This window comes from Petaurus breviceps, unplaced genomic scaffold (genome assembly GCF_028583685.1).
Source record: "Petaurus breviceps papuanus isolate PSGF00001 unplaced genomic scaffold, PetGlider_PUasm1.0 185, whole genome shotgun sequence".
Classification (NCBI taxonomy): domain Eukaryota; kingdom Metazoa; phylum Chordata; class Mammalia; order Diprotodontia; family Petauridae; genus Petaurus; species Petaurus breviceps.
In genome coordinates, this window is record NW_027185797.1 from 23,203,010 (window position 1) to 23,228,026 (window position 25,017).

A 25,017-nucleotide genomic window follows, 5' to 3' on the forward strand; every position below is an offset into this window, starting at 1 on the left:
AAATAATTTAAGCTCTGCCTTGGTTTCCTCATCAGCTTATTGTGAGGCTCATATGAAACCAGGCCTTGGCAAACTGGAGAGAGAGCTATGTAAAGGTCAGCTACTGCTACCTAAGGCCTGCTGGTCCTTCAAGGCCCAACCAGGTCCCAACCAGGCAATTCTCACAAGAAGGTTTCCCCTCCCTTTTACTCAAACACAGACGAATATTCTGTGTCTGAGAAATAATGGCAGGAATTCACTTAGGTTCTTTGAGGCTGTCTCCTGCCCCCAAAGGCCAGATGGGACTCCATGTGGAAGGACGGGGCTTTCCAGACTGACAGATGGATGGTATCTACCCCTGCTCTGTCCCTTCCTCCTTGACTGCAATCCTGACTGCAACCAGCCTGGGTTGAGAGAATTGTAATGAATCAGATCACAAATGGCCTTTCATCCCAAACACATGGGCCATTCTCCCAAGATGGCAGCCAGCACATCTTCTTCTGGGGGCACCTCTCCCAGGCCCTCCCAGCTCTAAGGCCAGCCTTCTCTCCTACAACCCCACAGTATAAATTATGGATCATGGTGACTTAAACAGAACAGCCAATCTCAGGAAACAAGGCAGAGACGGTCAGACCCCTGAGGATAGAAATGTAAAGACCACTCCAAGTATTTAGCATCTAATTACACCCCCCTGCAGGGCTGTGGTTCTGTTCCATCCCATTGACCTTGACCCAAAGAGAAGAAAGAAAAACCCTGACCTGGGAACATCACTACCTAAGAGTTGTGCCCCAGCACTTAGCACAGTTCCTGGTGATTAGCACATAGCAGGCACTTAATAAATGTTTGCTGATTGATAGAAGGTGCTTAATAAATGCATGTCAATTCATTAAGTCAGTGAAGGACTGCCACTATATTTTTTTGGCCCCTCAAGTTTTCCATATAAAATTATTAACAATTTGCTATTTGTATCCACAATCAAAATATGGGAAGGAACAGAGAGGTCATTTAATCTGACCATCTCATCGTACAGATGAGGAAAGGGGGAGAGTGGTGCCCATGGACTGACAGTAAGTGTCAGAACCTCTTCCCCTTGGGAGTTCGAGGGCCACCCAGACTCTCCTCAATTGGGCTGATTGAAAGACAAGTTGTTTCTCCATCACCAATGGGCAAGGAAGAGGACAGGGCAATGCCAGGAGAAGGCAGAGAGGGAGAAACATCAGGACAGACCAGGAGACCATCAGCCCTGTTTGTGAGGAGCAAGGCAGGGGTCTACTAAGGATGAGATTACCGTCTCCCCAACAACTGGCACTGGGCTCTTCTCCTCTTCAACAACTGGTACAGGGCACATGTTCTCTTCAACAGCTGGCATCGAGGTTTCGTCCTCTTCCATGTCCTCGTCAACAAGTGACATTGCGGTCTTGTTCTCATCAACCATTGGCACCAGAGTCTTGTTGTCATTAACAACTGGCCCAGGGGACACGTCCTTTACACGTCCTTTTCAACAGCTAGCGTGGGGCATGTATCTTCTACAGAAGCTTGCATTGGGCACACATCCTCTCTGCAAACTGGCATGGGGCACACATCTCTACAAATCTGCATGGGGCATACGTCATCTCTATAAACTGGTATTGAGCACACATCGTCTTCACAAACTGGCCAAGAAGGGATATCCTCTTACACACTTCTCCATCACTTGCCTTTTTTCTTTTTCTTCTTGCCATCCTAGCAGCAGAAAGGCCAGTCAGTAGAGGGGGCAAAGTGGAATGAGTCCATGGTGAACCATTCACTGACTAAGGCACCATTCATCCATTAGACTACAAAGTACATAATCCTTCAGAAGGTGCCAGATACTGGACACAGGGCTCTAGTACCCCACTGAAGACCTAAGACATGGCCCACTTCCTACAGCCCTGCTAATTGTTTATGTCATAGAACAATGGTGTGGAGTGCACTTGACACTCCCCTCCCCCCTGCTTTGGTACGGAACACTGGGTTGGGGATGGGATGATTCAGGAGTAAGGAAGAAAGCCAGGTAGGTCATGGTGGCTGGAAGCCTGCCTTTGTCTCTGACCAGCTGTGTGACGCTGGGTACATCACTTCACCTTCTGGGTCTCTGCTAGTAAGGAGCCCTGTGATGATGGTAACTCGCTGACCCTCTGGGCTCCGGGCCGCTCTCCTCCTCCCAAGGTACCTCTGTATCTAAATCCTCAATCTGTGGCTTGCCCAAACTGAGGGGCTGTGGATGTAGCCCAGGAGGACGCAAGGTGACCTCCACATCAGAGAGAAATGGGAGAAGAGGAATTTTGGCAAAATAATCAAAACACCACTTTTTTTGGCATAAAGCAATAATAAGAAAAATAGCTAACATTGACATAGCCTTGTCATGTTTGCAAAGCCCCACACGTTAACTCATTTGATCTTTATTATCCACATTTGACAAATGAGTAAACTGAGGCAGACACAGGTTAAGCCCAGGATCACACAGGGTCTGAGAAAGGTTTTGCCAAGACTTTTTTTTGTCCCCTGGAGGGAGGGAAAACAGACAGAAAAAAGCATCATTCTTAAAGACATGATTAAAAAAAAGGGGACCACAACTAACCTTATTAATGGACCACAATGCATATCTTTGAATATGACCCTCATCAAACAAGATGGTACCTCCACTGCCCAAGCCCCATTGGTGTAGCAGCATTGGGAGCAAATCCACCCACAGGACACTCAGCCCCAGTGGCCCCTTGGTTTCCAGGGCGTCCTGACACATGGGCCTACCCACACGGCACAATCCCTGCATTATGAATCATCATCATGGGTTAAGAAATTATATACTCATGGCCGTGTAACCTTGAGCAAGTTACTTAACCCCAGTTGCTTTAAAAAAAAAAAAAAGAAATTATATACTCAGCCAAAAAAGCCTAATTGTTCTGTCATCACACAGAGGAAGCTGCCTTGTAATGTCTGATGGACAGACTGCCAGTGGTGGACTTGGGTTCAAATTCTGGTTCTGCTGCTTCCTGTTAACTTGGCATCGGGCTGCTCAGGGTCTGCATCTGTTAAAAGCGGGGTTGGTCTGGATGACGTCTGTGTCCCTTCCAGCCCCGGACCTATGATGCTATAATCTCCACAAAACTGCCCGTGTATTTATGAAGCTGTGACAAGATCTGCTTGCATTTGCCTGTATTTGTATCTAGGAGACAGCTCGATCTGTCGAAGAACACTTATGAAATGCCTACTATGTGCTCTGGGGATAGAAAGAAGCTAAAGACAGTGCCTGCCCTGCCCTGGAGGAGCTTAGCATCAAATGGGTGCCATCTACGTGCAGATCAGTTACATTAAGGGCTTCTTCAGGCACTGCCCTCAAGGAGCTTACATCCAGATGGGAAAAGAGAACACATAAAAGGGGGCTGAAAGCAGGGGTGCGAGACTGTCCAGACTCGGCATCTTTGTCAGTCCGGCGAGCTACAAGTGAGGAAACCCCCTCTGCCAATGAAGACCTACACTTCAGAATCCTACAGTTGTCTGGGGGCACTGTCACGCAGACAGGGCATGTTAGGGGAAGGTCTAGAAACCAGACTGTCTACGCATATCTATACACACCTATAAAGACACATAAATATACACATTCATCTCTGTGGGCGTGCAATGTGTGTACATAGCATCATCTGTTTCCTCCCCATGTGACTCTGGGCAAATCACCTAATGTCCTTGGGCCTCAGGAGAGAGTTGGATGAAATGGCCTCTTTCAGCTCTGACCCTCACAATCATTCTCCAAATGAGCAGTGTTCGGGTTTCAGCCCCATGACTGTGGCTCTTGGAATCCAATAATAATCTCCTTTTAAAAACCAGAAAATCAGCACTGACAATTTCTCACAAGGCTGGGATAAAACAGGTAACCTTAACACACCAGTCTATGGGATATAGAATAGAATTTTTAATCAAGAACTCCCCGGGGAGCTCTCAAAACTAAGTCATTTGCATCTTATTAGAATTAAAGTTTTACTTTCTAAGATTTATTTTTAACTCAACTTTAGATTTTTATCCCAAAGAAAAGAAAATGGCTTCATTTTCAGCCAGTATTAAAAGCTCATCTAAATGTAAATGTTTGTGAAATTAGCTGGATCAGGGACACTCCATTGCTGCCCTCACTAGCCAGGTACCAAGAGTGCCTGAGGAGCCAGGGATCTGTCTCTAAGGGTCCCAACAACTGAACCCCAGCACACGGCAGAGCAGAAGGCAGTGGGCATTTTGCCCAAGACCAAAGAGGAGGACTCAGCACACTCTGTGTGGATCAGGTCACATTCAGAGCACTGAGCTCAGCTCTGGAGGTCACATTCTGGGGAAGGTGCTAGGAAGCCTGTCAACCAGGAAGCATGTGGGGATCACCACCCTACAAAGATCAACTAGACAGGTCTGTTTGGGCTGGAGAAGAGAAAAGACTTATGAAGACCCCAAGAGCCATCTTCAAGCACTCCACAGATACATTTGGTTGAGGAGCTGGAGATGTTCAACCTGGAGAAGTAGGGATTGAAGGGTGATGGTTGTTGACTTTAATCAGTAGAAGGCCTATGAAGAGAAAGAGAAATTTGAGTTTTTCCTGCCCTAAAGGGCAGAACCAGAATCAATGAGTTGATGGCAAATTGGTAAATCTAAGTTTGATTTCAAGAAATATTTCCCAGGAGGAAGAAAGGACTGCCTCATGAGGCACTGGGATCCATCTTCTTACAGACACCAAGACCATTTGTGAAGGACATGGCAGAGGAAAGTCTTAGCCTGGAATGACCCTCTCCTCCCTTCCATACCACAATCTCCTGCTTCCTTCAAAACTCAGAAGCAAGAAACCCTCCCTGATCCACCCAGAAGCCACAGCCTTCATCCTCAAATGATTCTGTGTTTATTTTCCTTCTGTCTGCACGCGTATGTGGTACACACATACACGTTGCGTGCCCCACTGGGGGCAGGGGCATTATCATTATTTTTGTTAATAGCCAGCATTTATGTAGCACTTCACAAATATGATCTCATTTTATTTCCACAACCCCAAGAGAGGTGGGTGTTATTATTTTCTTTGTTTGCTATTTTTTTGTTATGGTTTAATTCCTTCAGTTGTGCCCAACTCCTCATGACCCCATTTGGGGTTTTCCTGGCAAAGATACTGGAGTGGTTTGCCATTTCCTTCTCCAGATTATTTGACAGATGAAGAAACTAAAGCAAATGGGGTTAAGTGACTTGCCCAGGGTCACAGAGTCAGTGTCTAAGGCCAGATTTGAACCCAGGAAAACGACTGTTCCTGATTCCAGGCCCAGCACTCTCTCCACCATAAACCAAGGCAAACCGAGATTAAGGGATTTGCCCAGGGACAGATTTACTGGCTGGCTGTGTGACCCTGGGCAAGTCACTTCACCCTGTTTGCCTCCCTTTCCTCATCTATAAAATGAACTGGAGAAGGAAATGGCAAACCATCCAGTATCTCTGCCAAGAAAACCCCAAATAGGGTCGCAAAGAGTTGGGTCATACAGGTAGTAAGTGTCTGAGGTCAGATTAGAACTTGGATCTTCCTGATTCCAGGGTCAGGGTTCTATCCATCTACTCACCCATTTCATTTTTATATGTTATCTCCTATGCCTACCATAGTCCTTGGCACAAAGGTCTTCTTAAAATGTTTGCTGATTGACTGGTCTGTATTTGGATGTAGCTACTTCATAAATGACACCTTAAAACACTAAATAGACGCTGACTATTATTAGTAGTGGTGAGGTCCCCGTCACTGGGGGTCTGTGAGTGAAGAACGGATGTTGGAAATGTGGCAGGTAGGATTCACACCCCTGGGAGGAACCAAACACTTTCTATGTTCTGGTCACTAGAGAGAAAGAAAGAACAAAATCCCTGCCCCAACAGCTTCCAGTCTAACAGGAGAAAGTGAGTTTGAGTCAAATGACGGAATGATGTTCTGGGAATTATAATGTTGACCTCATTACTGTTCTCAGAGCTGGAACCAGAAAGGGCCACAGGACCAGGTGTGGCATGGCCATGCCTGCAAGTAGCAAGACTAGATATAGACCATCCACCACAGCCCAGGATCCCCACAGCTGGGAGCCAAGACAAGTCAATGGCCTTGCCTTCCCAGGCTGATCTCACCAAGAGAAGAAAACATCTATGAATAAATGCTTCCAGTAAAGCGCAACTGTCACAAACTCTTCTCAAGTTTGATTTCATAAAGCTGCATTCCCTCCATAGCAAAGCATACAAAATTAATTAAACACGGTGGGATGATTATCTGGGTAAGAGCCGCAGGGAGGAAGAAATGTAATTTTCAGTCATATGAGGCCAGCAGACAATAATTGCGTTGGGCCTGGGGTCAGAATGCTGACAGTCCCAAGTGTTTATCCATCGTAGGCCAACAGACCCCGAATCAGGCATCGGGGCTTAAAACCCTCTCTGTGACGAGACCCCCACTTAAGCAGATGACGCAGGAAGGTGAGGCGGAACCAAGAAATACCTTTCATTACCTTGTTTGTGTCTAAGATAAATGGACTCTGATGCCTCTCAAGGAAGTCTATGTATGAGTAAGAAATGCTTCACACTTTCAGAAACTCTGTATAACAGTGAAAAAAGCCCAGAATGATGCTGAAACAGCTCAAGCAATAAACACCTGCTATGGGCACCGTGCTTGCTGAGCCGTGGAGACACAAAGAAAAGCCAAAGACAGACAGTCTCTGCCCTCAAGGGGCTTATAATCTAGTGGGGGGGAGGGGGGACATGCAAAGTCATATCTATGTGTATGCATATACATACATATTTATGAAGGAATCTAGATTTAGAATAGGAAATAATTAAGGAAGCATTAATTAGGAAGTAATTAAGAAGGGCTAGGAAAGGCTTCCTGAAGAAGGTAAGATTGTAGCAGGAGGTCAGCGGTTAGAGTGGAAAAGGGAAGTGTTCTAAGCACAGAGGACAGACAGAGGCAATTCCTGGAGCTGAGAAGTGGAGGGTGCTGTGTGTGAGACAGACAGGAGGCCAGTGTCGGTGAATGCAAGAGCATGTGCTGGGGAATAAAGTGTAAGAAGACTGGAAAAGCAGGAGGGGACCAGCTTAGGGGGGGCTTTGAATGCCAAACAGCATTTTGTATTTGATCCTGGAGGCACCAGGTAGCCATGGGAGTTTACTGAGTGGGGATGGTGACCTGATCACTTTAGTGACTGAGTGGAGGATGGACTGGAGTGGGGAGACTTGAGGGAGGCAGACCTCCTCCCAGCAGGTGTGAGGGGAGGAGGGTCTGCACGAGGGTGGGGCTGTGCCAGAAGAGAGAAGGGGCTGTATTTGGGAGATGTCACAAAGGTGAAATTGATGGGTCCTGGCAACAGCCTGGATATGGTGGGGCATCCAAGACCCCTAGGCTGTGAGCCTGAGAGCCCATGATGATGGGGTACCCCTCTACAGTAACAGGGAAGGTAGGACTGTGAAGGGTTTTGGTGGGGAAAGAATGAGTGCCATTTTGGACATGTTGAGTTCGGGGTGTCAAAAAGGCAGCGGGAGATGTGACAGTGGAGGTCTGAAGAGACTAGGGCAGGACAGAAGATCAGAGAATCATTAGCAGTGAGATGGTAATGAAATGTATGGGCACTGAGGAGACCACCCAGTGAAGCAGTCTGTCTAGAGAGAGGAGAGAAGGGGGCCCAGGACAGAGCCCTGAGGGCTCCTACAGTTAGAGGGTCTGATCTGGGGGAGGATCCAGCAAAGGACACAGAGAAGGAGTCATCAGATGGGCAGGAGGAGAACTGGGAGAGGGGGAGTCCTGAAAACTCAGAGAGAAGAGAATATCAAAGAAGAAAGGGTGACCGTCAGTGCCCAAGACCACAGGGAGACAGGTCAAGGAGAATAAGGGCTGAGAACAGACCATGAGATTTGGCAACTGAGAGGTCAGCGGTCACTTTGGATGGAATGATAAGGTCAGAAGCCAGACTGTACGGGGTTAGGGGAGAGTGGGAGCAAAAGGGAGGCACCCACTGTACTCAGATGTCTTTTCTAGGGGTTTAGTCACAAAGGGCAGAAGAGACACAGGACAACAGTAAGCTGGGTTGGAAGGGCCAAGGGAGGGTTTTTCAGGATTGTGGAGCCACAGGCATGTTTGAAGGCAGGAGGGAAGGAGCAAGCTAGGGAGGGACTAAAATTAAGTAACAGTGGGGATGACAGGGAGGGGAGCAGTCTGTGGGAGGAGATGGGATGGACATGAACAAGAGGAGGGGTTTGCCTTGGTAGGAGCAGGGTCACTGCATCATGAGACATGGGGTGAAGGGGGGAAGACATCAGAGTGACAGGAAATGAGGGGTAGGGATCTATGGGTAGAGAATGCTGCCTACCTTCAGAAACAAGGGTATAAAGCAGTGGGGAAACATGGACTGGTGTCAGAAAACCTGGGTCCCAGCCCCATTCTTTCACGACTATGTGTTCCTCACATGGACAATCGTGGCAGCAGTGGCCCCTGAGGTACTGGCCAGTTCTGGACCAGGAGTATCCTGTCAGCTGCTACATGACCATTCAGCCTGGGTTTTGTGTTTGTTACAAGGGGGCGGGGGCTTGAGGGGACGTGGCATAGCCAGCAACGACATATGGACAAACAAAAGGCAACAACGACACTTGTTTTTTAATTTAATTTTTACATTCAGTTGCATAGTCTCTCCCACCTGTTCAGAATGCAAGAAATACAAGACCCTACTATAAATACAGTCTTGCAAAACATATTTCTGCATCACTCATCCTCCCCCCCAAAGGGCAAAATATGCTAATGAAGCTTATAATAAACGTGTGTATGTGCAGACACACACACATCTCTGCCACCACTACTCATATCCTCTACAATTTTACCTCGATTCAAATCAGCCAAGAAACGAAGGTGGGACTTGAGGAGACATACCCAGGGGTTGAGCAGCGCAGTTCACACCAGGCAGGGTTCACACCTCAATATCAGGGGATTGTTTGAGGCCAGTCATTCCTGCTAGCCTGCTGCGCCATTAAAGGATTAAAAGCTCCAGGGCTAAACCGCACAATTCCACCAGGAGCAGGGAAACTCCTCTGGAGAGAGAGCTCTCTCCCAAATACCGCTCTCTGTCTTTTATACTTACAAGACGATTTTCCCCCTGTGGGGATTGCAGCCTGCTTATCAGATAATTAAACCCGTGATTTCCCCCAGTCCATTTGGCTTAATCGCTGCTGCACAGGCTGTCTGCAGGGAGGGATGGGATGGCGGTGGTGGCCTGGGTCACCCTCCAAGCCCCCACCCCCAGCCGCCTATTAAATGACATCGCCCCTCTCCAAAGAGCTAAGATGTTCCTTCACCAAATGGAACACCCCAAGAGCCTCTTTGGGTGACTTTAATCCAACCCTGAATTAGTGGCTTGAAATATCGTTCCCGTAATGGGGTAAATGGAGATCTTAACTCATTTCATTATGGAAAAATATTTCACTTTCACATTGAGCTACTTCTGTCCCCAGAAGAATAGAAGCCATGAAATCCCTGCCTCTGATAGCATAGCTGATTCTGAGTCTCTGTGGACTCCACTAAAGACGTACCAAATCGAAAAGAAGCATTTTTCTCTATAAACATTGTTCCTATAACATTATCTGATGCTGAGATCTGGGGGGGAGGGAGAGAGGAAGAGACTGGGAAAAGGCAAGATGTCTCTTTGTTTTTCAGTCATTTTAGTTGATTCCGACTCTCCAAGCCCCCCCTCCGCCCTGGGGTTTTCTTGGTAAAGATCCTGGAGAGGTTGGCCATTTCCTTCTCCAGTTCACTTTACAGATGAGGAAACTGAGGCAAACAGGGTAAAGGGGCTTGCCCAGGCCCACAGAGCTAGTGAGTGCCTGAGGCTGGATTTGAACTCAGGCCCCCCTGATTCCAAACTCAGGATGCTACTACACCAAGCCACCTAGCGGCTTTATATACATCCCTTTCTCAACATGCTTCAGAAATGTTTAAGTCTAACCCAAATGTGAGCGGGTTAGGCGATCAATAATTAATAATTTACTGAGTACCAACTATGAGCCAGGCACTGTGCTAGGAATTGGGCATAGACATATAAAACACCCCCTCTATCTGAAGAAGACAAATATGTATGCACGCAGGCATGGGCCTCTCTCTGGGGCTACCACCCTAAATCAAATGCAGAATGGCAACCTCCCCAGCACAAGGTATTTTGTAGGTCTGCAGCTCACAAGCCCCCATCGGTGAGCTTGCCTTCATACTTAGCTGAGCGGCACAGATGGCACAAAGTATTTACTGAAATGGACTAGCATGACCCTTAGCAACCAAGCAGGCCTCCTCTACACCCCCCCAAAACACACAGATTGACAGTGAGGAAAGCAAGTATACACAATGAGAAGGGGGTGGATTCCAGGCAAGGGGAACAGCCAATTCAAAAGCATGGAGAAAGGAGATGGAGAGTTGTATATGAGGAATGGGAAGGAGGCCATACAGTCTAGAGAGAGGGGGAGAAGGAGGAGAGGGAGAAGGGAAGAGGAGGAAAAAGGGGATCAGAGAGATGGCTACACCAACATACTTCAAATTGTACAACCAAAGAACAAGCCTGAATGAAAACAAAAGCCCAGCAGCCTCAGTTCAGTCATTGCTATGACAGGAACCAGAGCACTTCCAAGAAGGCCACTCTCACTTCTAGACATAATCCAGAACATCTTACATTCCCTCTAAGCTGAAAGGAGTCAGGTTAAAAAGAACAGCCCCACATGGCCACTTTCCTAGCCTAGGAGACCAAAGGCCTTGGAAGCCCTTGGCAGCGGCACCTGAACTGACTCCTTGGAGAAAGTTTGTATTCTAAGAGGAAAAGGTGAGGAGGGAAAGCATTCCAGATGCTTCCTACAGCCTGGGCTAAGGTGGAAAGGTGGGAACCACCATGTGATGTGTACTGGGAACAGTAAATAGGCCAGAGTGACTGGAAAGTGAGGCCTAAGAATGGGAATAACATTAATTAAGCCTGCAAAAGTAGACTGGAGTCATATTGTAGAGCGCTTTTAATGCTGACCACGGACTGAAAAAAATAAAAGAAAAAACCAATGATGTCTTTTCATAAACAATGAAGCCTGACTGCATCCTCATCGAAGTGGGGGACTACCGGAGCAGAGTGTCACATGCACAGTCAGACATGGTCACACTATTCAGTGTTTTTACCTAGTTTTCCTCTTTTACAAAGAAGTATTCAATTTGGAAGGGGAGTAGAATCCCTTGGTATTTCCATAAATGACCATGATGTAAAAAACCCTGCATATATACATATATCTGTATGTATGTATGTATATGTACATATACACATGTATGTGAAGCTTTTTAAAAAGATTCGCCAGACCTGCAAACAAAAATTGTGTATCTATGCAGCCTTCCTGCCCATACCAACCATGACCCTAAACAAATCCCCAGGGATCGAGGATGTCCCCATCCCCCCATTTGTCTCCTTTCCTCACCCTAAGAATCTGGGAATATTCATCCCAGGCTAAGCTCCATGGCTCTCTATCAGGAAGAAGACTGTCCTGTCTGTTTTTAAACTCTCTCATATTTCTGCATCCCACTGACCTCACAGACCCTACTATAACCTGTAAAAGGTAGCTGGGATCCAGCAGAATCACTGCCCCTCCAACTCAACTAATTCAATAATTAGTAATTCACTAATTATTTATATAAACGAATAACAAGCCACAATCCCCACACCGATGCCAGATACATGCTCTTCCCTTACAGTAATGCCCACTGCTGATGTTATCATCATCATCATGATTTTTCTTAGAGTGGCAAGAGACCATAGCAGATAAAGCATTAGGTTGGAGTCAGGAAGCCTGAAGTTCCAATTACACTCTGAAACCTCCTCCCCACTGAACCACAGACACATCCCTCAACCTCTCTGAGTTAACAGGCCATCAAGGCACAGCAGAACGGAGTCGGAAGGTCTGGGTTCGAATCCCACTGCTGAGGCCTGCAACCAGCATTGACTCTGGGCAGGTCGCTTGATGTACCTGGCGTTGGTTTCCTTCTCTGTAAAAGGAAGAAGCAAGACTAAGCAAGACTAGACTGCCCTTCCAGCAGTAGACATGACACTATGATCCTCATCTGTAAAATGGGGATGGTAATGAGTTAGTAGGCCCGCCTTTATTGGGTCATTTTAAGGACTAAATGAGATGCTAGTAAAGCACTTTGCAAACATCTTATGGTAGCTATTACCATTACAACTGCTACAAATAGTGTGTGTGTGTGTATACACGCCTACACACACACACACACACACATATATATATATTCTTTTAAATTTACAAAGCACTTTACAAATACAGTCTCATTTGACCCTTACAACCATCCTGGCAGGTAGGTGTTATTATGGTCCCCATTTTACAGATGAGGGACAGACAGAAGTTACATGACTTGCCCAGGGTCACACAGCTAGGAAGTATCTTGAGCTGGATTTGAACTCAGGTCTTCCTGACCCCAAGTCTTTCTGCTCTCTCCACTGTGCCACCTAATTGTCTATACTATTATCGATAACATTACAATTATTATTCATCATACTAATACTACAGTTATTACTAGATTAGGTAAGAACATGGTAATTACTGGACACATCCTTATAAGATGTTTCCTATCTTCTGTCCATCTCGTTTACCATTTGTTGCCTGGTTGGTGCTTAGGGAGTATTTGATGGGTGATTCAGTACGAGATCTCTAGTGATGACGTCCTCAGGCGCCATCCCTGAAATTGACCCAATGCACTGTGTCGGTTTTGAGTGAAGTCAGCCCTTGGAGGCTCACAGGCCATCTGGAGAGCCCTGATACTTCCACGCACAAAATGTTCACGGAAATCTGGAGTTGTCTCTGACACATAATCTTGGGCCTGCACAGTTTTCCCTTCATTTCTAGAACATCATCTGAAAAGCACGCACACATGTGCCCTCACATAGACGCGAAAAAGGAATCACCATCATACAACACAAAGTAAAGGGAACAGGAGAAAACTGACCTGATGCCTTTTCAAGGAGAAGTTTGGGCCAAGCATCACTTAGGAGGAAAGTCTGGGCCTGGCTCCCACCTACTTGAGCCCAACATCTTAGCACCTGGTCCACAGCATGTGGCCCATCCAAGCAGGATGGGAGGGAGGGGCTGGCTAATTCAGCCACGGCTGTCACGCATCACATTACCCTGAACTGAATTAAGCAGCTATTACTCAAGAGAGTGACATAATACATCATCAGAGCTCCCATCATGTCAGTGGGCAACGTTGTTAATGGGCCCATTAGAATTCTCCCACTGGCAGTAAAATGACTCCAATTTCAATGAAAATATGGGATTCATCATTCATACACTCACAATTCATCCACCGTGGCTGACAAGAGCGTCAGCCTAAGGAGAGGCATGCACAAAGCTGCCGACTTCCTACCGACAAGCCAACTCTTTAATCATTCCGGCCCCCTTCGAGTGAAAAGATGCCTGGGCTCACTTTCTTAACCAGCTGCAACCCAAGATATTACCAGTGAAGGGCTGGTGTTGAGAGAGGCTGGACTCACCTTGGGCTCCGGCTCGGATGGCGTGTCTTTGCTTCCAGTGGAGTTGGGTAAGGCTGCCCACATGATGCTGGAGCCGGCCGACGGTAACAAGCCCACCGCCCCGTTTCTCAGTTGATCTGTGGAATGTGACTTGGGGCCGTGCCATCCCAGGTTTTCTGAAATAAAGACCTAGAATGATGTCAAGTATTTTCCACATCCAACATTTAAAGAGCCCCAGATTTCCACTTCATGTTACCAGGACACCACACAGGCTTGACTGGTGGTGCTATCACAATGGTACATTCTCACTGTCTTCATTCAAGGACTAGTAACCTCACTGCTACACATCTTTAGGTTAGACATTGACCTCTCTACACATCCTCACAAAATAGCTTTATTGGCATCTTAAACATCTATTTGCTTAAATCAGGGGTCATTTTTACTAGATACCAGAATAAAAACAAGCTCTTCAGAATTTTTTTTAATGTTCACACAACAACTTGTGAATTTGGATAAGGTTTTAAAAAGTAAAACCAAATCCTCTCCTACCAAGTATGTGACAGCCAGAGCTACTGAAGGCTAATTTGATGCGAGCTCTGGCCTCAGAGTGAAGATGACGCATGTTCAAATCCACCTCTGGCACGGACAGTCTCTGTGATCCTGGAGAAGTCATTTGGTGATGAGGATTTTCAGACAGAGGAAGTTTCTTCAGCATTCATTCAGTTCATTTTATACACATTTATTAAGTGCCTACTATGTGCCAGAGACTCTAAGCTCTGAGGATACAGAAATCAAGAATTTTTTACACGAGTACTTCTCAAAGTGTGGCCCAGCAGCTCCCAGGGGTTCCGAGACCCTTTCAGGAGATCTGGGAGGTCAAAACTATTTTCCAAATAATACGAAGACACTTTAAATGTCTAATACAGCAAATATCAACAGGTATAATCTACACAAACAAGCACTCTTTAGGGAGATCCTCAATAATTTTTAAGAATATAAAGAGGTCCTAAGATCAAGACGTGGGTGAGTGCTGGACTGCACACTGAAAGCACAGCTCTGGCCCAGGCCTTTCCTTCCTTCCTTCCTACCCCAATGTAGTGCTGAGCACTAAAAAGGGAGGGGTCCTGCTAGTCAGAACCCGCTGGAGTTATTACAGCCAATTTCAGGGAGCAAGTTCTACGGAGGTCTTGGATAAACTGTAGAGAATCCAAAGGAAGACTCCCAAGGGTTCTGAGTTCCAATCATCTCAAAAAATAAAGATGCTAACCATGGAGAAAAGACTTGGAGGGGTGGGTGTGGAGGAAGGGAGAGGGACAATTGTAGCCTTCACGTGTCTGTAGGGCTAGTCTGATTCAAGCCTTTCTAGAGCATTTACTACGTACCAGGACAACTGCCAGGCAATAAGAATCCCCACTAAAAAATCCAACTCCAGCTGCAATCAGGGAGCTCGTTTTCCTGGGACCCACGTTCTAAAGCCCTATGCAATGAGGACATGTGTCCCCTGTGGGTCCGACTGGTAGGACTAAGAACAATGGGGGAAAGAGGGGATTTTCACAAAGAAGCCAGTTAAGACCTGACAGCCTCCTCCTCCTCAGTGGTCTTCACACACCAGCCACGTATGCTGCCTGTGAGAAAGGATTCTCTGGAGGCAGCCAGTGGTGCTCCCCTGACTCTGAAATGCTATCAAGCTCTCCTCTGGTATCAGTGAAGTCCCACTTCCTAGTGACATGGTCACACAACCTCTTTTTTTTTTAAAGGGTCACTTCTGAACCAATTTGCCAATTTCCAAAACTTCCCCCTCGCCCCTCCCTGCCCAAATTGGCACCAAAAGAGCAGAAAGCACTTCTGAGCCCTTCACGGCCCCGTTCCAATATTTAAAATAATGGGCAGAGGAAGAGTTTGGTTCTTCCCACAAGAGGAACGGCACATGCTATAATCAGGGAGCAGACCTGGAAATCAGCAAAGCCCAGAATCAAATCCCACCTCGGTCACATACCAGATGTGTGACCCTGGGCAAGTCACTTAACCTTGCTTGCCTCAGTTTCTCATCTGTAAAATAAGCTAAAAAAAAATGGAAACCCAGTCTGGTATCTGCCAAGAAAACCCCAAATGAGATCAAGGAGAACCAGACATAACTGAAAACTGAATATATAATATCATGTAATACAATATATAAAACACGCTATTTCTCAGAATTGGTGGTATCACAAGTGAGTGAACAAAGTGTTCATTAAGCACTTACTACACCCCCTGCCCTCAGGAAGCCCACCCTCTAATAAGGAGAGACAGAACACTGAAGTGATTTGATTTGTGAGTCAGATGGAAGGTCCCCGAGTTGCAGATGAGCTCTGGGATAACCTGTGGGCCCTTCTCTTTGTTGTCTAATCAATTCAACAAATATTAAGATCCTCAGATCACAGATTCAGAGGCAGAAGGGATGTCTGAGATTATACAAAGTCTGCCATGTTACAAGAGAGGCTCAGAGATGTGCCAAGGGTCGCCTGAGCTGAGATTCTGGCAGGGTCCCAGGGTTCGAGGTGCTCTAACTAGACCGTCTGCATCTCCAGCTCTTACCTGGGGGTTCTACAGCATTTTGTGACCCCACAATCCTTGGACCGTGGAAGCAGCTTTCTCTAGGAGTTTCCAAAAGTGCCTCCTCCTCCAGGAAGACTTCCCTTGGACATAATGACTGGGCCGCTCCATTTGACCCCCAAATGTTGTCCATACCTCTCTATGCACGTGTCCTTTTTCTGATGAGGACTGGACCTCCAATTTTATTGGAAACCATACCCACTTAGGGAGATCTCATCCTGTTTAGCACGTCAAGAGCCTTAGTTTGGCCCGCAGCACAGCAGAAGTGACTTACCTGGGCTCCCCCAGCCAAGACGGGGCCGAAGCCAGACCCTAGGCTCCTGGGACCAGTGCTCTGAAGCTAGGAGGGATCTCAGAAGCCATCTAGCCCACCACCTCATTTTACAGATGAGGAAACTGAGGCCCAGATAGGCCCACAAGGTAACAAATCTGAAGGGACCCCAGCTGGCCCAACCCTCTCATTTTGCAAATGAGGCACCGACTGTTCTCCTTAAGACAGTTCATTCCACTTTGGGATACTTCTCATTGACAATTTTTTCTTCTGACATCAAGCCCAAATATATCTAAATTTGTTTTTTCTCTTAAGGTTATGTTTTTTCAGTTTGTTTTTTGTCTAGGTCTCCCCATCTCACCCACATGGAAGTATGGGGGCTCCTTATGGGTCCAAGCCCGCAGACTGGGGTGGGGAAGCTTCTTCCTGCTGCTTCTGACCTGGGCTGGCACCCCTGGCTCCAGCTCCCAGGGGCTCCCCATATCAATGAATTTAGTGCAGCCCACACAAGCGCCATCAGCCTCATCCTCTCCCATGTGCAAGCTCCACACTGTGTTTTATCAGAAGTGTAAAAATTCAGAGCCGCAAAGGACCTCACAGGAGGTACTCCAATCCCGTTCATCTTACAGAAAAGGAAACCGAGTCCCAGGGAGGTAATAACTTGCCCATGTTCAGACAGGTTGAAGATGATGGAGCCAGGATCTGAACTGAATTGAATTAAAGGCCTTTTCATCTGTCCAGGGCTAACATGCTCATCCAGGTTAATTTAATATTTAATTTTAATGAAAACTATTTAATTCAATTTAATTTGACAAGCTTTGTCAGAGCTTGAGACAAAATATAAAAATGAAAATGATCTCTGTCTTCTAGGAGTTTAAAATCTACTATAGAAAGTGGGGGGACACAGGGGAGAAGGGTAAAAATCAATGTTCTATCAGACAATCAGTAGGTTGTAGAAAAGCTGTCAAAGTTTATCATTTTAAAGGAACACATAAATAATCAAATTCTACTGAAGCAAACAGAAAATCAGCAGTGGTGTGAATGGGCTGGTGGAAATTCAGGTGTGAAAATCTCCAAACTGCCAGAAAACAAAGAAAAGGCTAACAAGGCAGTGTCTGCAAAGGGGGCTCCCATCATTGAACTGAAATGGGGGAGGGAAGGACCCGAGCCAGGGCCATCACCCCAAGGAAGGAGACAGAAACACAATTCAAGTCAACCAACATTTATTAAGCGCCTCCATTTACAAGGCACTGAACCCAGTGCTGGGGATACAAAGGGGAGTCAGACACACTGTGGCACCCAGAACACCACCGAGGGACATGGTCAGTTCCTCCCGGCAGAAGTCCTTTTTCTGTGCCCCTCCACAAACAGTTTAACACCGAGGATTCAAGCACATACATCGATGATGCTTCGGAGACCGTCAGCTCGAACCAAAGACCACCCAACATCCCGTGGATAATTTCTGCGCTTGGGAGCCTTTGGCTCTAATGTGAAAACACCAACAAGCAGGTTGCCTGGGAAGCACGAATGCCCAAGGGATATGGGAGGGGATGGACGAGATGGGAATCTGAAGAGTGGCAAGGGAACGTGGCTTAACAGCATCCCCCATTCAGGCCAAGAAGCCCCCGACCTGGGCTGGGAGAGGGTCTCCCTCCACCGGCTTCTGGCCAGCAGGTCCAAATGTTTGCCTGTGTCCTCAGACAGCCGGAAGGCCGGCTCTGAAGATGATTCCAGCAGCCAAGTCCTTCGGCATCCTTGTAAAAAGCCCCCCGGGCCTCTCCCACCACATGACCACCAGGAAGGCCAGCAGGAGGGAGGGCTGGGAAGGAAGGGAAGACTTTGGCAGGCAGAGATGAAGGCAGATGTTAGGTGGGGAAGTCAGCATGAGCACAGCACAGACATGAGAGAGGGTGGAATGAGGGTGGAGGGCAGCAAGTACTCCCAACTTGATTGTCACACAAGAATTTGTTGGGGAAAGAAGCGATGATAGAGACAGCAAGATGAAGTTGGCCTTGAATGCCAGGATAGAGAATGAGGACTTTAAATGAAGTCGAGGTCTCACAATCAGACCCGTAATCAGGAAGGATATCTGAGCAGCAGTGGATGAGAATGGACAGAAGACCAGTCCCCATGGTCCAGCTCTGGTGTCCTAAGGGCCTGAACTAAGAGTGAAAGGAGGGGCAGGAGCTGGCCCTGAAGAGGGAGGGAGAAGGACCAGCCAGAAATGACCCCAAGGATCTGAGGGAGGTGACTCCAAGGACGACAAGACAGCGCCATGAACAGACACTGGGAAGTCAGGAAAGGAGGTGGGCCAGGGAAGGGCCAGGAGGGAAAGACGCTCACATCGATGGGTCCGCTGGGCCCACTGGCTCCAGGGCGCCAAGCATGCCGTCCCACACATGGGGGGGGGGGGGCCCCTCCGGACCCTGCAGAACTTCTGCAGGGTAGTGATCCGAGAAGGCAGAGGAGGGGAGAAAATAACAGCCAAGCAAGGAACCGTGGGAAACGCCCAATGTGGGGAGGGCTGAGGAGCATGAGAATGACCAGGCAGGAGAACCAGAACATGGGCCATGAGAATGGAGAGAAAGAGCTCCAGTGGGCTGAGGAGGAGCGCATCAGGGGAGAGTGGATGGAGCGGAGAGGTCTGGAAGGACCGGACAAAGGGCCCCTGGACCCGACGGCCTCAAGACACAGGACCACAGGTTGAAGTTTTAAAACCCTGGGTGCATGAAGGGTCTCCTACCCACCCCCACCTCCAGTTTGTGTGTGTGTGTGTGTGTGTGTGAGTGTGTGTGTACCTGCTGCTATTATCAGGGAGGGCTGAGGTGATTATTAGAAGTGTCTGGCAAGTCAAACACTTATGTGCAGGAGGAGGGGGCCAGGCAGACTGAAAGATGAAAAAAGACATGAGCCTTTGATTCAGAGAAGGTTCTGGGTCCTCCCTCATCAAAGGGAAGGCTGGTCTCTCCGCGGGCTTCTCTGTCAACCAAGACAGGCTGAGAATTCCAGGCTCCCCAAAATGAAGGCAGCTGAGTAAAACCCTGGGAGTGGGGGGCCCCGACTTCACTGACCCTTCAAAGGCAAGGGGGCTTAGCTGGCACTCCTGGAAGGAACTGGTTATTTTGACTATGACTGTAAACACTAGGTATGTTTGGCCTCCTGAAAGGGAAAAATGGGATTTTTTTTAAAAAAGTAAAAACAGACTTTTTTTCTTTAATTTTGTTAGAGGTCAGGGTTCAAAACCGTGTGCTATTTCCTTGTTCGGTCAACCTCCGCACTGGTTGTAGGCAGGGTGGGGGTAGGGGATGTGGAGCCCAGGGTGGCTCAGGCTGGGCTAAGGAAGACTGTTTGCTTTCCATACACCAAGAAGGGAGTAGATAGTAACAGTGTCTCCCAACAGCAGCATCCTGGGCTCCTAAGAAGGCAAAAAGGGAATGGATGGCATCTCCTAAGGAGACGGCAAGACACGTGGAGTGCGGCTTCTGCTTTCCTGTATGCCCCCGGTTCTCATCGATCTCATAAGTCATAGAAAATAGGGTCAGACATAGTAGATACAAAATACTTATTGACTGACTTATAAAATCACTGTCTGTTCTCTTGACTGCCTAAACTGGGGGGTGTGTAGCCTGCAGGAAAATTCTCAGGGTGGATAGGAGGACAGGATGGCCATCTCCAAATATCTGAAGGGCCATCGTGGCAGAGGGGCCCCCCACTCCCACCCTGGTGGGCAGACTTAGGAGCAGCAAGGAATCTGTGAAGATGCAAATCCAGGCACAAACAAGTTCAGGAAAAACCTTCCTAATCATCCCAGCTGTCCCCAAGTGGAATGAATGCATTGGGCTGTCTCAGGAGGTAGGGAGCTCCCCCTCACAGGAGGTCTTCAGGCACAGGCTGGGCGGCCGGTCGGGCCTGCTGAAGGGAGGATTCTTGGTCGGAGTGGCCACTGAGATCCCTTCCAACTCTGAAATGCTGGGGCTCTGTTACTCTGTGATAAACTGAAAGCAGACAGACAAGACAGTAACAGTTAGACGCTGTCACCACAACTCATCCCACCATGAAGGGCAACAAAGGGTTGGTCCACACGTCTACTTCTCTCGTGACTCAGCTCTGCAGCCGGCCGTGGCCTGCAGCAGCAGGAGGGAGCACTGCAGGTGGCCTTTGGGGAGGGGGTGCTACAGGGCTTATTTCCCCCAATTAAGAAAAAGGAAACTGCTGATCAGAGAAAGCGACACCTTAAGTGTGTCCAGGGCAGACCTGGAGTCCAGACAGCTCAATTTTCCATTAGACCCCTTCAAAGGCGCACGCACTCTTTTCAGCGGCTCTCCAGCTGCCTCGAGGCAGACAGGCAGGCACGTGGTCCAGTCCTGGGCTGCCCCTCCCTAGGTCACCTGGGGTAAACAAGGGCGAGCAGAATTCCCAGAGTTCCCAGCCCCACCCCTATTTCTGCATCTTCAGGGCCCAGCACACAGTAGGCACTTAATAGCTGTGGAATTGTGTCAACAGGTGCTTTCAGACTTAGCACTCGGACTGGAGGGAAGTTGCCAGGACCCTATAAAGGCCACTGGCCATTCCTGGGTCGCTGGGTGTGGTCACACACGTTCCTGGGGCAGGTGCTGCCCATCCTCCACCCAAAAGGAGGTGCTCAGTGAACCCCAGCCAAAATCACCAAGACTTTCCCATCATCCTCTTATGGATAAATTAAAGAACAGGCCACATGTGGCGCCATCTCGGACAATTCTGAAGAGCTTGGGAAAAAACGACTCACATCTCCATCCACGTGTCATGATTAGCAAAGCCCTTTCCTCATGGCCTGCTCAGGGGCAGATGAGGAAACCAAGGTCTGGACAAGGGAATGACCTGCTCAAGCAAATATGTGAGGCAGGGCCCCACCTAGGTCAAACACTCCACCTGCTGTGTCGTGTTACCTGGCTCCGAGGTCAGGGCGTGATATGGGACCACAGGATCTAGGGCTGGGAGAGACCAGATCCAAGGTCCCAAGAGGTTAACCAGTAAGCATCAGAAAGGGAGGACCTGAACCCAGACCCTCTGGCTCTTTCTATCATATCAGATTCTCTCCAACACAAAAAAAGCTTGAAGAAGGGGGAAATTAGGCCAACACCCAGCTAGGAGGGCACCAGGAAATGCACACTGGTCCCCAGCCCTTAGCACAGCACCCCGCACACAGCAGGAGCTTAATAAACATCAAGTGACTAAGGAAACTGAAGACGGCTGGTCAAGAGATGGGACCAAGGGGCCCAGCGAGATTCCAGGAGAGCCACGATAGTGACCAAGGGGAGAAGCCAAGGACGGGCTAAGGAGGAGCTGGCCACCCAAGCAAAGGCCTTCCTGAGTGGGAGGGAGAGAAGGTGTGATGGACACATTTCTGGCTGCCAGCCATCAAGTCAGAAGATCCCCCCATGCAAACGCAGGGGATGGAGCCTGACTCGGACCAAAATGGAACTGGAAACATTAAACAGGTCAGGCCATAGATAATGTTACTATGTGGTTTTCTAAGTCAATGTGAGGCCCACAGGAATATGTAAGCAGACTGGGTGGCTCAATTTTACTTGGCTTTGACCCTGGTTTAGGGGGTGAAGTGCTGAACTTGGAAGACGCTCACTACCCGTGTGACCTTGGAAAAGCACTTCTGTCTCCTCATCTGTCAAATGGGAGGGTGGGACCTTCCAGGGCCTCCAAGACCCCTCCCACTCTACATCTTGGATCCCATGACCCAAAAGGAGAATAAAACTCTGGAAGGTCCCACTGTACCCCGAGTCAGGACCAGAGCCGAACCAACCGACGCTGGGGCTCATTCCGAAAATGCACCCCAGGGTCAGCTTTGTCAATTGTGATGGATAATCAATACAAGAAGCAATTGACACAAGAAGGGAGGGAAAATGAGCGACTATGGCCCCACTTGTTTTAAAATGGTGCTGAGCAAGGGAAGCGTGGGTCCAGTCTGGGCAGCCTCTAAATTCTGCTGCCCTGGACCAAAGCACCACCTTCCCCCTTCTAGTGATGCCCCCACAGGGGCCACGGCTTCAGAGGGAGGGGCGCCTAAGGAAATGAGAGGTGATTCATGTAGATGTGACCCCTTCCCTCCCTCTTTCTCTCTCACACACACAGCACATTTCCAGACATCACCTAAGTCAGGTCACCAGGCATTCACCAAAGGGCTTCCTCTGTGTGAGGCACAGCCCGGGCCTGCCCTCCAAAGCTCACAGGCTGCCAGGGAGCGAGATGCAGGCCCCAAGCTACAGGAGGAGGAGAGGGTCTGCGTCTTACCTGAAGGCCCCGTCCTGTGGCTATATTGGCCCACCTGGTGTAAGCTCTGTTGTAACAGGCTCAGGCACTCTCCGAGGCAGCTGAGGGTGGCGGCCGAGGTAGCTTTCAGCAGCAGCAGGTCCTGGTCCAAGGCCGTGAGAGGGCCTGAGCCCGGCAAGGCCTCAATGGCGCGTACGAGGGTCTTTTGCTGCCCTTCTACTTGGCTCATCATCTGTGAAGAGGTCAGAAAACACGGACGAGGTCAGAGCCAGCCCAGAAAGCATGGAGGCCGTGGCAATGGGGGGCGCCTCTGTTCCAGCTAGGGGCCAAGCCATAGCTCTGAAAAGGAAAATTAATGTTCAGGGCCCCCATAGAGCCTGCCCATGCCCCAACCACACAATCCAAGGAAGGCACTGTCAAAACCTAACCGCCATGATGGCTTTGCCTGTGATTCCTGAAGGCTGATAACCAAGGGACTCCGAGTCACAGAGTGACTTTCTTTTCTTTTCTTTTCTTTTCTTTTCCTTTCTTAAGGAAAGGGCAAAACATAAAAGAAGTCAGGGCAGGAGGAGGGAATGGAAGATGAGAGAATACTGAGGAAGTCCCCAGGAGGCTGGAGGGGACAGGACTGAGGACAAAAGCCTGGAGGTCCAGCCTTGACTGGGAAGGGAAGGGTTATTCCATCAGAGTCCAGAGCAAAGGAAGAGAGAATGAGGGAAGATTCGAGATGTTGTGGCTTTGGGGAGAAGAGGGGATTCACAATGGATGGCCTCAATGTTCTCACTCTAGGAAAACCAAATGCCCTCTGCTAAGAAGGAGAGGAGGATGGCCCATGGGCCGGAGGAGAAAGGTCTGGCACCGTCCAGCAGGGAGCACGACAGCATCAATCAGAGGAATAAAAGGCTTCCCATGGTTGTGGGCCCCTCCCAGAGAGGGCTGGGAAGCCCAACTCCATGGCCTGCACCAGTGTCATTCGGCGACAAAGGAGTGGGAATAGCTAAGCTGGATGGGGTGGGGGGTAATTCAGGGCTGAGGGTTCAGATCCCAACTTCTGGAGCTGGAAGAGATCCCAGAGATCCTGCTAGTGACTCTCCCACCCCCAGGTCCAGAGACCCGGCGTGGCTTGCCCAGAGTCACATGAACAGTCCGTGGCAGGGACAGAATCAGAGATGGCCCAAGTAGCCCAATGTCCAATCTAGGGGTCTTCCCCCAGGGGTCCTCCCTCGCTAGGAGCAGACAAGTATTTCCACTTCTTTGTAGACTTGGAGCTAGAGGCCAGTCAGTCCCACCCTCTCACTTTATAGAAAAGGAAATCAAGGCTTCATAAAGTTAAGTGACCTGCCCAAGATGTCATGGGTCCCAAATGGCAAAAGCAGGAATTCGGGCCCCCTCCACACTCCCTCAGGACAGATAAAACTGCCCCAAAGCAATTTGCTTCAGCCTCCTCCCAGATTCTGGGAGCAGGAGGCTTAAGGTGAAGATGATGAAAATAACTAATAACAGCTGCATTTAAGTTTGAAGTTTTAGGAATATCATCTCCTCGGATCCTCCCGATAACCCTGGGAAGAAGGGGCTGCTGCTAACCCATCTGACTTCCTGGAAGGACCCTGGACCCACCGAGGCTCAAGAGGCAAGAACAGCCCCACCAGAGAAATTCAGCAACTCCAAAGTCTGTGCAGGAGGCAGAAATCCCGAGGCCCCCAGTGGAAGGGGGCATCTGTCCTGTCCTCAGGAGGCGCCTGAGCTGTGAATCCGACTTCAGGACCCAGAGACAGTCCAGGCTGGGGGAAATGGGGCCTCTGAATCCAGAGGACTCGAATGCAAGTCCTACTCTGTCACCACAGGTGAATGTCTCAACCTCTGGTGTCTTTGGTGACCTCATCTGTAACATGAGGAACTTGGCACATGGCCTTCCAGGTCTAGCTCAATGATCATAGGTGCCCCCAGAGGCCTCAGACGACATCTAAGTCCAAACTCTCGACAGTTTGAAAAACGACCGTGAAACGACTTGACCAAGGTTACAGACAAGTGGGACCAACAAGCCTTTATTAAACACCTACTGTGTACCAGGCAGTATTGTGAACAGGACTAATAAGTACAAATAAAAGTAAAAACATGGCCCCAGCCCTCAAGGAGCTCAGAGTGTAATAGGGGAGACAAAAGGCAACATTAGACAAACAGATAGGATGACCTGGAGCTAATCACAGAGGGAAGGCACCAGGATTAAAGGAAATCACCAGAGCTATGGGACTTTAGCTCAACTCTGAAGGAAGCTGGAAAGCCAAGGGACAGAGATGGAGGAGGAGGAAATCCCTGGCATAAGGGACAGCCTGGAAAGAGGCAGAGAGAAGGAGACATCTGTAAACAACAGAACCAAGATTC

General features: G+C 48.6%; 1 protein-coding gene across 1 annotated transcript in view; it reads right to left on the minus strand.

Annotated features, from left to right (window-relative positions):
• Window positions 1–25,017, minus strand: part of OSBPL10 (oxysterol binding protein like 10) — a 215,765-nt gene that overhangs the window by 60,759 nt on the left and 129,989 nt on the right. Inside the window, exons 5-6 of the mRNA XM_069088572.1 lie at window positions 22,657–22,867; window positions 13,530–13,684 (exon numbers count right to left, since the gene is read on the minus strand). Coding sequence (XP_068944673.1) covers window positions 13,530–13,684; window positions 22,657–22,867 — 366 coding nt within the window. The remainder of the gene's footprint in view (window positions 1–13,529; window positions 13,685–22,656; window positions 22,868–25,017) is intronic.